The 14253-nt window shown below is 49.2% G+C and overlaps 1 protein-coding gene and 1 long non-coding RNA gene across 9 annotated transcripts in view; one reads left to right on the plus strand and one right to left on the minus strand.

Annotated features, from left to right (window-relative positions):
* Positions 1-14253, minus strand: part of LOC306809855 — a 639653-nt gene that overhangs the window by 266093 nt on the left and 359307 nt on the right. The gene's annotated exons all lie outside the window — the stretch shown is intronic.
* NFATC2 (nuclear factor of activated T cells 2) overlaps positions 1-14253 on the plus strand; it is a 75133-nt gene that overhangs the window by 10731 nt on the left and 50149 nt on the right. For 4 of the 8 annotated variants that reach the window (XM_079321741.1, XM_079321738.1, XM_079321740.1 and 1 more), the window contains exons 2-3: positions 3624-4650; positions 5857-6025. In XM_079321741.1, the coding sequence (XP_079177867.1) occupies positions 3624-4650; positions 5857-6025 (1196 nt within the window). The remainder of the gene's footprint in view (positions 1-3623; positions 4651-5856; positions 6026-14253) is intronic. The other 4 variants (XM_079321742.1, XM_079321739.1, XM_079321743.1 and 1 more) reach the window with 2 other exon arrangements.

Below are 14253 nucleotides of genomic sequence, written 5' to 3' on the forward strand. Positions count from 1 at the left end.
TCAAGGGTCTGAAATCTGATTTATTTCACCTGTGATTCAGCTGTCCCTGGGCTCTTAGGGGCACTCTTGAGGGTCTCCACACGGGGAGGGTGCCTGGTGTGGGTTGATGGAGCTGCCTGCACCCAGAGGAGCTGGGCTGGTGGTTATTTGCAGTGCAGGAGCATCTAGAGCCCTGCTGTGGTGGGACAGTCATTGGTAAAACCTGTGGAAAAGGGGCAGTGAGAGCTGGCAGCTTGTAGGCAGTTTGGGTGGGATCCCAGAGGGTCAGACTGCTGCAGGAGGAGGAGTTGAGTGGCACAGGGAAGGCTGTTTGCTGACAGTGAGCCTGACTGAGAGTGTGAGGGGATGCCAGAGCTGCTGGGTGTGAACTTGCTGTGTTTTAACCCCCGTCACAGCAGAAGGATCTTTTGGTACTGAATCAGAGGGTGAATCAGCAGTGAAAGCTCAGGATGGGGAATGCCTGAGTGCAGGGGGGGAGTGCTGGAGATGTCTGTGAGGTGTCCATCAGAAAAGAGTGGAGAGGATGGTGCTTTGCTGGAGTATCCCAGTCTATGTTTTGGGATGCAATATGCAGAAATGGATGAACTCTTGCAGATGGCACAGCCTTGGGGGCAAAGCTGCATCTCTGGGGCATCTGCACCGAGGTTTCCAAGTTGCTTCAGTCTTTGGAAAACACTTTGCTGGGCTGATCCACCACGTAGCTGTTCTCTGTCAGGGTGCAGTGGGCTGTTCCTCCCTGGGGAACACAGCTCTCCCGGGCAGCCCAGGGAGCATTTTGGGTGGTGCTGGGGCCCTTGCTGTGCCCGGGGCTGTATCTGGTGTCTCAGGGCGAGCATCCCCCGCTGCAAAGGCTGGGCGCTGCTCACAGGAGCACCCTGCTGCCGCTGCTCCTCTCCTGGGCCGGCTCTGCCCTGCCCGTTCCTCCAGCAGATTCCTGACCCCAGCCTGCCTCAGCCAGTCCCTCCTGCTGAAGCCAAAACGCAGAATTCCTGCTGATTTCCACGGAAGAGGCGTTTAGCAGCGGGAGCAGCACTCGCCACTCCACCGTGCGCCCGCATCCCGCATCCCGCATCCCGCATCCCGCATCCCGCATCCCTCCCCGCGGAGGTCAGCGCAGCATCCCCGCGCTGCCATGGGCACAGTCCGGCCAGGGACAGTGATTTCATTGTACCCAAATCTCTGCTGACCCAGCCGTGCCCGTGAGCCGGGCTGCAGCCTCTCCCTGCACCGCAGGCTCGGCTTGGCCATCGCCGCTCAGACCAAAGCCGGGTTTATCCGCGCTGCCGACGCTTTGCCGTGTCGGGACAGGGAATATCGGTGCTGCAGGGGGCTGGGGGTGTTTGCTCGGCCGGGGCAGGGCAGGGCAGGCTGCGGCTCGCCCTGTGAGTGAGCGTTACTGTTCACACCTGGAATTGCATCCTCCGGGAGGGGCAGTGCCGGGTGAAAGTGCTCTCTGAAATGCAGAATTTCAGGGATAAGCAAGGGAAATGCAGGTTGTCTGAAGCCCGGGTTTTGGTGGGCTGTCACTGTGAGTGAGGGGTGTGTTTGTTATTCAGCAGACTTTTAAAATGACACGTGCACGTACAAATACATTTGCTTTTCCCTTAGCCCTCAACATGAATCTCCCCCGCTGGCTTTGCTGCTCGGTGTGTTGAGTTTTGACTCTGTACCTGTCTGGCACAGATAATTCAGTTTGCTCGTGGTGGGGCAGCTTTGGCTGCAGATGTGCTGCCTGGGGAGCTGAAATGCTCACCGGCTCCTTGGGGTTCAGCCTGGAGAGGCTTTTGTGCTCCTGCAGAAATCCTGCCTCCAGCCTGGCTCTGCTTGGTGCTGGAACTGGGGAGATTCTCCCCAGAGATTCTCCCCAGAGCAGTGGGATGATGCTGTGAGCCTGTGGGGGTGTGTTCCTCTGCTCATTCTGGAGTTCTGCTCAGAGGGAATCTCAGCAGCAATCTCGATGTGTCAGACCTGAGTGATGGGGATGACACACTCACCACTCCTGGGTGCCAAAGCTCTGAAATCCACGGTGCTAAAAATATGTTTGGCTCAGAATTCAGTGACTCGTTGCTGTTTTGCTATCCCCAAAACAGCTGTGTGCTGGGATTAAAAGCCAGAGGGAACTTTAAGCAGTGTGCAAGCTGGACTGCCCTGTGCAGCTCCCCTCCTGCCCCAGGCATTCTGTGTGCTGGTTTGTTTGCTTGGCTCTTGGGGTTTCCCACTAAACACCAAGGCTCAGCAGTTCCTGAAAATGAACAGAAACCCCCTGAAAATAAGTCCAAATCTCTCTGTGTGTAAAAGTTACACCAGGAACTTCTGCTACTTTTGCAGAAAGCAGTCAGCCCCTGCCTGGTTTTCTGTGTGATATTTTCTCATGGGAATTGCTGTCTCATGTTGTGTAAGAGTTAGAGAGAATGCTGGAACAGTAATTTAAATATTTAAATGAAACCCTCTGCCTGTGATGTGCACTGATGTGTGCCCAGAGTGAGCAGATAGTGTGAATTAATCCCAAATTGTGGAGCTGTTTCAGGTATTTCCTGCTGGATACACTGAAATATTAAAAAAAAAAAAAATATATATATATATATATATATATAAATCCTGGTAATGTTCTGCATGTTTTTGTGTGATGACACACTGAAATATTCTTCAGCCCCCAGGCTGGGGTGGCTCCAGGAGCTGATGTCCTTAGGAAGACCTGCCAAGACTCTGGGATGCCACTGCACACCCTTGGGTGTGGGACCAGACTGGAACTGGGCTCAGCAGTGCTGGTGGGAATTCTGTGTTCCCTGGAAGCATCCCCGTGCTCTGCAGCCTGGGGGTAGTTTGTAAAATTGGAATCTCTGAAAACTGAGGATTTTTTGGTACCAGCAGAGAGTTCTACTGAAAACTTACTTGTTATTGTGTATTTTACAATTCCTGTCTGAAAGTATTCCTTGGGCTGAAATTGGAATGTGATTGCCCTTTAACCACAGGGCTGGATTCTTTCTCCCTCTCTCTCTTCTCTAACAAATATTTGTGAATGTGTTTTCTGACTCACATGAAACCTGTCACCAAACTTGCTGTCATGATATGGAGCCAAACAAATCACCACACAGAGCTGCCTTTTCAGTTTAAGAGTTTGAGCTCAGCTTTGACCACCAAGCCTGCCCTGCCTGGGTTTGGCTGGGTAAGGAAGGTGTTTCTCCCTTCTCCAAAAGCTGTTCCTCAACACTTGGTTTTATGTAGATGTGTTTGGAAGTGATTTTGTGATGTGCTGGTTTCAATGCAGTTGGCAGAATGTTGCTTAGGTGTCACCAAGGGGTGTCCCTGGCAGGAGGGCAGCCCTGCCGTGGGCAGAGGGTGCTGACCTGTCCAGGGATGCCTCAGGTGAGGCTCAGGCAGCAGGAGCCTGGCTGGAGGTGTTTGCAGTGCTGCTGTCCATGCTGCACCTGCCCTGAGCACTTGAGCTTCCCTGGCTCTTAACCCAGAACTTCTCACAGGCATTGACTGCAGTTAAAAAGAATGAAATCATTAGCTAATATCAGATCACAACCAATTTATAAATATGCATTTTTTTTTTAACCCATGATTGCTCAGCTTCTGTAACAATATTTACAGTCTTAAAGAGACCCTTCTTTTTCCAGAAGAACCGACTCCACATAAAACCAGCAGCCCACCCTCTGGAGTTACATACGCTCATGATGTCCTGGACTGTGGCCTCAAGCCATGCCCCCTGCCTTTTCCTAGCCTTTCTGCAGACCCCATGGGCAGATATGGACAGCCAGATAGCATAGGGCCACCACCTCCACACCCTGCCAGCGCTGCAGGGGCCTCTGCTCCGAGCCCTAGGATTGAAATAACTCCATATCATGAACTGATTCACTCAGGGGGTCCCTTCCGCAGCAGAGACACAGATGTTCTGCTGGTAGAACATCAGTCCAACTCAGCCACCACTAGCCCGAGGGTTACCCTGCCTGTCCCTGGCTTTGAGGGCTACAGAGAACCACTGTGTCTGAGCCCAGCTAGTAGCGGCTCCTCTGCAAGTTTCATTTCAGAGACAAATGTATCTCCTTGCACCTCACCATGTGTTTCACCAAATAATGGTCCTAGTGATGACCTTTGTCCGCAGTTTCAAAACATCCATACTCATTATTCTCCTAGAACCTCTCCAATAATGTCACCACGAACAAGCACCACGGAGGAATCCTGCTTGGGACGCCACTCACCATCTCCCTGTCCCAACTCAAGGTCTTCGTCGCCAGGTGCCAAAAGGAGGTACTCGAGCACGGGGCTCCAGAGCAGCCAGCTGCCTGCCAGCTCCCCCCAGCACTCACGGAGCCCCTCTCCACAGCCCTCTCCCCGCCTCCCCCCGAGGGAAGACGCCTCTGCAGTCACTTACACCCAGCTGCCCGGCGCCCCCCTCCCCATGGATGCCATCAGCAGCCTCCCCGCCGAGCCCTCCTGCGGCGTCCCCACCAAAATCTGGAAAACCAGCCCCGACCCTTCGCCCGTGGCTTCCCACAAAAACAGCATTCCGTGCCACGTCTTTCAGACTGTGGATTTCCACGGGCCCTGCGAGCAGGAGGAAAGGAGAAACTCGGCCCCTGAATCCATTCTGTTGGTTCCTCCGTCCTGGACAAAGCAGCTGGTGCCTGCCATACCAATCTGCAGGTATGTAATCCTCCTGTCTGTTCATGGCTTGGTGTCCTCTGCCGTGGCTGATGGTCCCTAGGGAGGGTTTGATTGGGCAGAGCAGAGCTGAGTTAATCACAGCCTGGTCCATTAGGATTCCGAGATGAAAAAGTCAGGGTTTTGAAGAAACATCACCAACGAGGTTCATTGGCAGCACAGTGCACTACAAATTCAGATTTCCAAATGATTTGTCTAAATAGCAGATTGCAGACAGCCTTTGACAAAAGCTGAACACTCTGGTGCTGTCCTGCTGCTCTTAAAGTGGTGAGGTTGCTTTTGTAAAGTCACAAATTTCCATCAAGGGTGAAAATATTTTAATTTATTTAAATTTAAATTTAAATAATGCCTGATTCAAAACAGAGCTCACTGCTCCAGGTCAGACTGAGCATTTGGCCACTCCAGGGACTTAGTGCTGGTTGTTAATTTGTCAGCTGTCCCTTAGCCCAAATCTCAGCCCTCCATTGTCTGGCCCTGTGGCACCTGCCAGGACCCAGGGTGAGTGAGTGGCTTGGCTGCCAGTCCCTGCTGGCACCCTGTCAGTGCCATCCTGCTGGCCACCGAGGTTGTCCCCACACTGACGTTATCCCAGGGTGTTCCTGACCTGCAAACACAAACTGTGAGTGACACAGCACGGGCTGTGACTCCCCTTGGCTCCTCAGACCAGTCCTGGCAGCAGCACAGAGCAAGAGTGGTTTAAAATCCTTTAGCTGTGCACTGCAGTGTGTTCATTTCATGCCATAAACCCTTGTGCATTTTCATAACAGGAAAACTAGTACCAGGTAAGAATATTTAGCATTTTATTGACGTGCATTTTAATATTTATGGAAATCATAACAGTTGTTAATTTGCACAGCTGTTGGGTAATGACAGAATGGAGTTGATATTTCACAATACATATTCTGTGATCCAAGCTGGAAACACACAGCAGAAACTAGATAAAAAAGGGGGATCTTTGAAAAAATGTAACTGCTACAGGTATTTCTGTTTAAGAAGCAGAAATACCTTTTCTGCAAGGAGCTGGGCCCACAGAAATGATCATCTCAGCAGAAATGTGAGCAGCCCACCATAACACCATGAGAATCCTCCATACTCCAGGCGGGGCTGCGGGAGGAAGGAGGGATGGGGGCTTGGAGGAGCCGCGTTCTCAGGGGTGTCCCTGCTCTTGTGTCTCCCTGTGTGCCGCAGTTTGCCCGTGCAGTCGCTGCCGCCGCTGGAGTGGCCCCTGGCCAGCCAGTCGGGCTCGTACGAGCTGCGCATCGAGGTGCAGCCCAAGCCCCACCACCGAGCGCACTACGAGACCGAGGGCAGCCGCGGCGCCGTCAAGGCTCCCAGCGGCGGCCACCCCGTGGTGCAGGTAAGGACTGCCCACCCGGGAGGGGGACACACAGCCCCGGGGCTCCGGGCTGTGCCTGGAACAGGGGCACCCGAGCCACGGGGATGTTCAGAACTTGGGGGAAGGTTGGTTTGGATTGGCTTCTGAAAGCTCAGAAATGTGTTTGTGCCTTTTCTGGGCTCGATAAACCTGGGATCCCCTAAGGGCAGCTCCATCCCTGAATTGCTCGTGGGTTGTACCTGAAACAGGGGCACCCGAGCCACGGGGATGTTCAGAACATGGGGGAAGGTTGGCTTGGATTGGCTTCTGAAAGCTCAGAAATGTGTTTGTGCCTTTTCTGGGTTCTGTAAACCTCCTGGGATCCCCTAGGGGCAGGTTCATCTCTGAATTGCTCGTGGGTTGTGCCTGAAACAGGAGCACCCCAGCCAAGGGGATGTTCAGAACTTGGGGGAAGGTTTGGATTGGATTGGCTTCTGAAAGCTCAGAAATGTGTTTGTGCCTTTTCTGGGCTCGATAAACCTTGTGGGATCCCCTAGGGGCAGGTTCATCTCTGAATTGCTCGTGGGTTGTACCTGAAACAGGAGCACCCCGTGAGCTTTGGGATGGGCTGAGCCATGGGGAAGTTCAGATTTGGGGAAGGTTTGGACTGGCTTCTGAAAGCTCAGAAATGTGGGTGATGTGTTTGCTGCCTTTTCTGGGCTCCATAAACCTTGTGTGAACTTCTGCCATGACTGTCATAAGGTGCCTGGGAAGTCACTGCTGAAACAAATGAGCAAAATTGAGGCTGCCAGTGGTGCAGAGAATGAATTGGCCCCTTTGCTGACCTGAGAGGTGAATGAGCTGAACCCTTGTTGTGTTTGGGGTGTGAACAGCGTTTCCTTCACCTTTCAAAGGGTGCTGTGAAATAGTGGCTGTGCAGCCCAGTGGGGGCACAGCAGTCATTTCCTTCATTTCCCCTGTTCTCAGCCTGTGTTTCCTGAAGGAAAGCTGTGTCAGGGGAGAGTGCTGGAGTGAGGAGTGGGAGCTGAACAGGGCAGCCACAGCTACAGCCCCACTGAACAAAGCTGGGCTGCATCCCACAGATGTTCCTGACACACCCAGGGCTTGCAGGAATCAGGAAAACATTAACATTTATGGGTAATTTCAAGCATGTGATCAATACCACTAATTTCACTGGGTTGATTTGTGCTTAACTTCAAACATATGTTCAATATTCCCTGCAGGCTCACCCCCTTTTAAAATCAAGCCATAGATTGGTAAATTAATGAATTTGTTTGCTTTGATGGAGCTGGACTTGCATGTATGGGGTGGGTATTTGAGTGAAGGGTGCAGGGTAGAATGAACCAGCAGTCACATTTGCCATTCCTCAGTAATGCAGGATTTTGGGTTGGGTCTGACAGGCTCAGAGCCTCCTGTGGTGTGTTTGAAGCTGCCTGGATGCAGGAATGATACCAATCAGCACTTGCTCCTTTCTCAGTTTGCTTACAGTGCAGTATCACTTACCTTCCCAAGGTATTCCTATCAACAGGCTCCTCATTGCACTGAAGGAGTTTCTTGTGACATGGGGAAATTGAATTTGTTTCCTTCCTGCAATCAATATCAATCAAAGGGTCATTTCTATTTTCTGTTGAAGACAGGAACCAATATTGCTAGTTTTATTATAATTTGCCATCAAGCTTCAGGATCTAAGGCTGTAAATTCAAATGTCCACTTTAGTTCCCCGAGCAGATGTGCCTCTGCACAGCTGTGCCTGCATCTGGGGAAAATATGGGCAGTTTCTTTCTGAAGCTTTATTGTAAAGCTGGGAGTATTTGTTGAATTTGTGTTCACTTGAACATAACCAGGTTCATCTGGATGCCAAGCAATGAGATAGTTGCACCTGTATGGTTTATGACATCTCAGACTGGGGGAGGCTAGGAAAATCCAAAGTGTTCATGTCAGAAGTTATTTGGCTTCAAGGGATCTTTTTTTTTCCCCTCTCCTTCCCCCTCAGTGAAGTTTAACTTTTGTGTTCTTGTACAAACAGAGTATTTTTCTAAAATGCAATCTCTTTTGAAACTAATCTGATTGTAAAAAAAGCCTTCAATTAACTCTCCATGTGTAATCACCCAGCTGAACCTGCTGGCAGAAGAGATCTTGGCTGGCTTGTGCAGCACCGTGTTGACCTGCAATATTTATTTTTTGGAAAGTGCATTTTGCATGCAGATTTCTTCTTTTGGGTGCTCTGAAGCTGCAGAGCAGCAGATCTCATATCCTCCAAGCTTTATCTTGTGGTTTATCTTTCTGATGCTGCTTCCTCTTCTTCACGTGTCAGGCCCCGAGAGTTTGTGCTCAGGGCTCTGCAGCACTGTGCACTCCAGGCATGGCAGGACAGGAGTCTGGGTGGTCACAGCCCCTGGGGAGCTGGCCCAGGTGGGACATGGGCTGTGCCAGGAGGGGGGAGAAGCCTTGGAATGTTCACATGTCTGATTTCAGCATCCATGGAGGAGCACAGGCTCCCAGCTCAGGTGCTGGAGTCACTCTTGGGAGAAACCTACAGCTTGTGGTGACTGGAGAGAAACTCAGATTTCAGGGGTGTGAACTGGGTGTGAGTATGCCCTGGATGTTCAGGTGCTGAGAACAGTCAGAGATGCTCTGCAGAAGGACAAAGCTGAAGTTTCCAGGCTCCTGCCATCCTGCAGGTCTGAGACCACAGAGGAGGGGGAGGCACGTTTGGTTCCCAGCTCTTTTTTCCCAAAGCTGCTGATTTGTACCCAGCAGCTCCAGTCAAGGCTGTGGAAGAGCCTGTGCAGTGGGAAAGGCAGTGGCTGCTCCTGAGGACGTGGTTGGGATGGAGGTGGCAGCCCAGACACAAACCTGGAGTGCAATGGCAGAGGTTAAATCCACGAGCCAATGAATTACCTTGGTACAACATCCAAATGTAGAGCAGGGCTGCCAAACCCCAGTGCTCAGCTGAGGGCAGGGGCAGGCACAGGCACCCCCAGCCCACCCAGCCCTGCCTGCCAGGCTCCTCCTCACTTCTCCTCTCTGGAGCAGGAAAGCTGCACTGAGAGGGGCTCCTGTTCAGCACAGCCAGCCCAAAATCCCATTCCCCTGGGTTTTAACTTTTAAAACTGTGGTGACTTTCACTGCCTCTTTTTATTTTTCTTATTAAAAAGAAGCTGGAATGGCAGAGTTGTTAGTGGAGCTCACAGGAGCTGCTTTACAATAACAAACGTATGTTCCACTTTCCTTTTATATTTGAATTTTGCCGTCTGTGTTTTCTTGTGGTTTTGCAGTCAAAGGAGACATTGTTTCTCAGCCTGGGCTTCCCGTGGGGCTCTGACTTTTAACTGTATGTGACTTCCAGCTAATTCATTGGTGTGTTAGTGAAACCAGTGGCTTTGGTGGGAGCTCCAAACCAAACCCCAGCTCCACGGGGTGATCCTCACTCCACACGTGGGGCTGGGCTGCTGCTGAACCCCAGACCAGCCCAGGGGGGTTTGCTGCTGAGGACACATCCCAGAAATTCAGTTTGTCCTTTTCTCACCTTCCCAAGGCCCCTGTGCAGGGATTGGATCTGGCTGGTTCTGCACAACATCTCTGTGCCACCCTTGTGGCTTCCCTGCTCTTGGTTTTGTCCCCAGCTCTGTGACAAACCACCTGCACCTTTCACACCTGATTTACCTGCAGGGCTTGTTTGCACAATGGGATCCTTGTAGGGGCCTCTTGAGCTTTGAGCTCTCCTCTGTGGGTTTATTTGCTGCTGCTCCGTGTGCTGCTGCAGGGATTGATGTGCAGTGGCCAAACCAGAGATTTTAGCTGCTTTGGGGAAATTCTCTTCAGAACCAATCTGCCATCAAATGCAAGGGTAGGTCAGCAGCCCTCATGCTGTGCTGCAAGCGTGGCTGTAACTCTGAGGTAGAGGTGGATGAAAAGCTCTCACTGAAACTTTTGAGCCTAATTCAGAATGCATTGCTTTTGATGGAGAGGATTTTTGGCAGGGGTGAGGGGAAGCAGCGTGTACCAGCTGGCTGGAGGGGGATGGCTGTGCTGTGCAGGTTTTGTGGGTTAGAAATACTCCTGAATGAGGCAGATGCAGGATTTAGTTCCTCTTTCCTGCAGGTTCTCACTGCAGGACTGGGCATGGGGTTCCACAGTGCCTCTGGCAGCTGGCAAGAGCCCAGCTGTGCTAACTGGTGCCAGATCCCCGTGCTGAGGAGCTCCCCCAGTGTGATTCTGTCAAAATCATCCAATTTTCACCCTCTGATTTCCTCGTGGCACAGTGAGTTCTGTCGTGCTGGGGAGGTTTAGCTCTCTTGTCATGATGTGCATGGAAGTGCTTTAATGGCACAGCTGGTTTTCTTAGCCAGCTGTGAAGATGAGATCTCCAAATCCTGCTCCCTGTACATTGCCCTGGACACATGCATTGTGCCTCTTCTTTAAAACTGTCATCTGGGATAATCAAAGCACCCTGAAACCAGGATCAGCTCTTCACAGGGGCTGGGAAACCAAAGCCCAGAGAGGAAACAGCTTGCTTGCACTGTGCTGTGAGGTCAGTCAGGAGCAAACCCTGTCTGTCAGACCTCCATTAACTCCATCTGAAAGCAGAAATCCCAGTAAGACACTGGGAGCCTGGTTGTCATTTACTGTAAGGAACAGCAGAGCAAGTGAGACTCAACCCTTGGAATTTTGACAAAACTGTCACCAAAATAAGAAACACTTAAAACTGAGTATCATAAAAAGCCATAATTTAGCAGAATGAGATGTTCAAAGGATTGTCTTCAGAGGCCTTTTTAGACAGCTTTGGTAGGGAGCAAAAGGAGCTAAAGCAAAGATTTCCTTCTGGTCTGCGTTCTTTTGCAGTGTCCCAAGTACATTAAATTGAACAAAAACATGTGAGAAGATTCAGCTTTGTTGCTCAACGTCAGCTCTAACTGGAGCAGGCAGAGGAGCTGCTACATGATACAGTGGCTGGACCAAGCCTTTGTTAAACCCCTGACAGTTATTGATATGCCACTCTCCCCGAGACAATGCAGTGCCATTCTCCATCTCGGTGCGAGCATTGTTGAGCAAAGAAAAAAAACTCCTTGACACGGGTGCAGTCAGCGGCTATTAAGGACGGGGTGGGTGATCAAATGCAGCGGGAAGGGGGCACAGGAACGGGGTGCTGGCCCCGAGCATCACCGCGGCGGCAGGGAGGGGATGGATGCGGTGCGGGCGGGGAAGCGGCGGCGGCAGGAAGCGATTGCTCTGTGCTCCCTTCTCGGGAAATGCTGCGCACACCACAGCCCGAGGGATGCGGGCACCAAAGCCCGTGTTAGGCTGGGCTCAGAGAGCCGCCAGCCCAGAGCTCGGGAGCAGATAAACCCCCGAGCCCAGAAAATCGAGATATATATATTTGTATACACACACACACATATATATACACACATATATACACACACACATATATATATATATACACACACACACACATATATATATACGTGTGTGTGTGTGTATACCTATATATATGTATATGTGTATATATATATGTGTGTGTATATATATATGTGTGTGTATATACATATATGTATGTATATGTGTGTATATATATATGTGTATATACATATATATGTATATGTGTGTGTATGTACATATATATGTATATATATACACACATATATATCTCCACATACATATCTACATATCTATCTATCTATATATATCTACATATCTATATATCTATATCTGTATATATCTACACGTATATATATACACATATACATATATATACAGACATATACTATATATATATGTATCATTCATATGTATATCTCAGCACTGGGTTTAGGATGGAATTAGAATGGTGTAGAAGGGAATTAACAACTCTGGCTTTACGTGCTGTGTGTCTGGAGCTGGGGGCTCAGTTTGGGAGGAGTTTTGGAACAGAGCAGGACAAGAACAGTGTTGCCTGTGCCTGGTGTGTGTCCCCATGGTGCCAGGGCCATCCCAGGGTTGCTGTTGGGTGTGTCACTGAACAAACCCAACATTTTTGCTCCATTTTTGCATGCAGAATTACACAGGTGCCTTCCTGCCAGTGGCACTCAAATCCCCCCCTTGCCCAAATTTGACTGGTATTGATCCATGGTTGGAGTGCACAATGAATTTGGTTTCTGCAGAGATGGGATGTTGCTTTTCATCGTGCCACACATTTCCATTTTGTTTAGAAACCAAATGATAGCAGCAAACCAAACAAGAAAAGCCTCCTTGTTTTCTGAATGATGTTATTTATTTATCTGCCAAAGTACTTTGCATTTCCTCAGGTCACAGACCAGCCCATGTCTGGCTGTGTTAATATTGTAAGAGTTAGGCAAAAGCAAAGTTTAAGAAAAATCTTTCAACTGAAAGAAATAGGATCTTAAAGTCCCAAAATAGAGTATGGAAAGGTACACATCATGTCTGGCTTCTCTTTCCCCTTGTGGCAAATGTGACTCAAAGGAGTTGGGTTTTTTCCAGCTCGACCTGTGTACAGTTTGGGGGAGTTTTATTGTGAATAGGTCACCCTATAATACACAAAAATATTTCCTCCCAGAGTTCTGTATTCATAAATCTTCCTTGATCCTCGCTCTCTTGAAACTCAAATCCAGATGATTTTGTTTTCTTCATGGAAAGAAGAGTGAGAAAGAGTGAAAGCACACCTTGGTGTGGGGCTGGTGCTGCCCTGGAAGGGCTTGGAGGGAGCAGCTCTGATGAGCAGAAGAACACTGAAACTGAGATTTTAGAGCAGCCTGGTTGTTGCTAAGGGAGGGAAAAATTAATTTCAAAGCTGGTATTTTGAATCTTCACTTCTCAAAGTTTGTTTAAGGGTCAAATTTATTCCTCCTTTGCTTCTCCAAAGATTGGTGCTTTGGTTAAATATGAAAGCAGCTGCCTGGCTTAGTGGAGGTGAGTGTTTATTGGCAGTGACAATCTTTAGCAGTTCAGTTTGAAGAAGACACATATCTCTCAAGCACAGCTTTGATGTGTTCTTTCTTTCCAGCTCACAGTGAATTTTCTCTATAAAAAAGCAGCACAAATCCTCTGAGCATATCTGTTCCCTGGAAAAGAGAGAGCTTGTGGGACATGACCAGAGCTGGGGTGAAGAGGAGTGTAAAACTCTGGTTTTATTGCTCCTGGAATGTTTCTGTGAGCTGTTCATTTCCATTTTTTTTGTTCTTTGGTCGTCCTGCTGTGTTCATAGCAAGTGAAAGGTAGATGGAAATGCTTATGGTAAATATTAGCCCTGAAAATGTAATCAAGGATGAACCCTTTTAAATGGGGACACTTTTTTACAGATTTTTTTTTTTTTCTCTTTGTATTTGCATTTTATAATGCTATTCTGATTTTACAATTATGTCATCCCACAGCATTGCCATAATACCTTAAATTACCAAAAAAAGAGTAATTTTCTTCCACTGACCAAACAACTAGGTTGTTTGAAATTTTTTGAATTTAAAACCTGGTTCTGTGGAGCATCAGGAGGCCTTTCAGTGTGTGTTTTATGCCCCTGGGCCAGCAGATAATACAGATATTGCCATATGAACAGGGAATCAATCCCTCTCTTCTTTAAGTCTGCATTTATACAACACACACCCACAGACTTGCACGATATTGGACAATCATGAACAGTTTTGTCTTGGGAACTCATTCTGTACATGAGCAAGCACCACTTAAAATTACTTTTAAAGGTGGCCAGTATTAAACCCTGTGCATGCAGCCAGTTCTGTTATAGCTGCTACTGACTCTGCTCACTGGGGGCAGATTTTCTTTTGTAATTTATGATCTGTTTTCCTCCATTTCAGTCTCCCACCCATAACTGTGGGATTTTGTTCTGCCAGGGCAGAGGGGAGAGCAAAAGCTGCTTTGCTGTCACAGCAATAACCCCTCCTGCCCAAAGGATCCTCTTGTTGCTGGAGCTGGATGCACAAAGAATTGCCCTGTCAGGCATGACAATAAACACTCAGAACTTCAAAACTGCTCTTCCCCCTCTCCCCTTGTGAGGACAGGGTGGCTTTTGGTGATACAATGGCTTTGCACTGAAGGCCAGGAAATGTTGGATTTTGAAAGCCCCATACTTGGGGTGAGTTTCTGTGTGGCTCCCAGTGGATCTGGGCTGTGGATCAGCAGGGGCTGATTCCTCCATCAGTGCCTGTTCCCAGCAGATCTGTGATTTTCTCTGCTGCCTCTCATCTCCTATAGATGTTACCCATCTCTAAATGTGCCCATGGATGCTGCTGTGTTTGTCA

Source organism: Erithacus rubecula (genome assembly GCF_903797595.1).
Source record: "Erithacus rubecula genome assembly, chromosome: 18".
Taxonomy (NCBI): Eukaryota; Metazoa; Chordata; class Aves; order Passeriformes; family Muscicapidae; genus Erithacus; species Erithacus rubecula.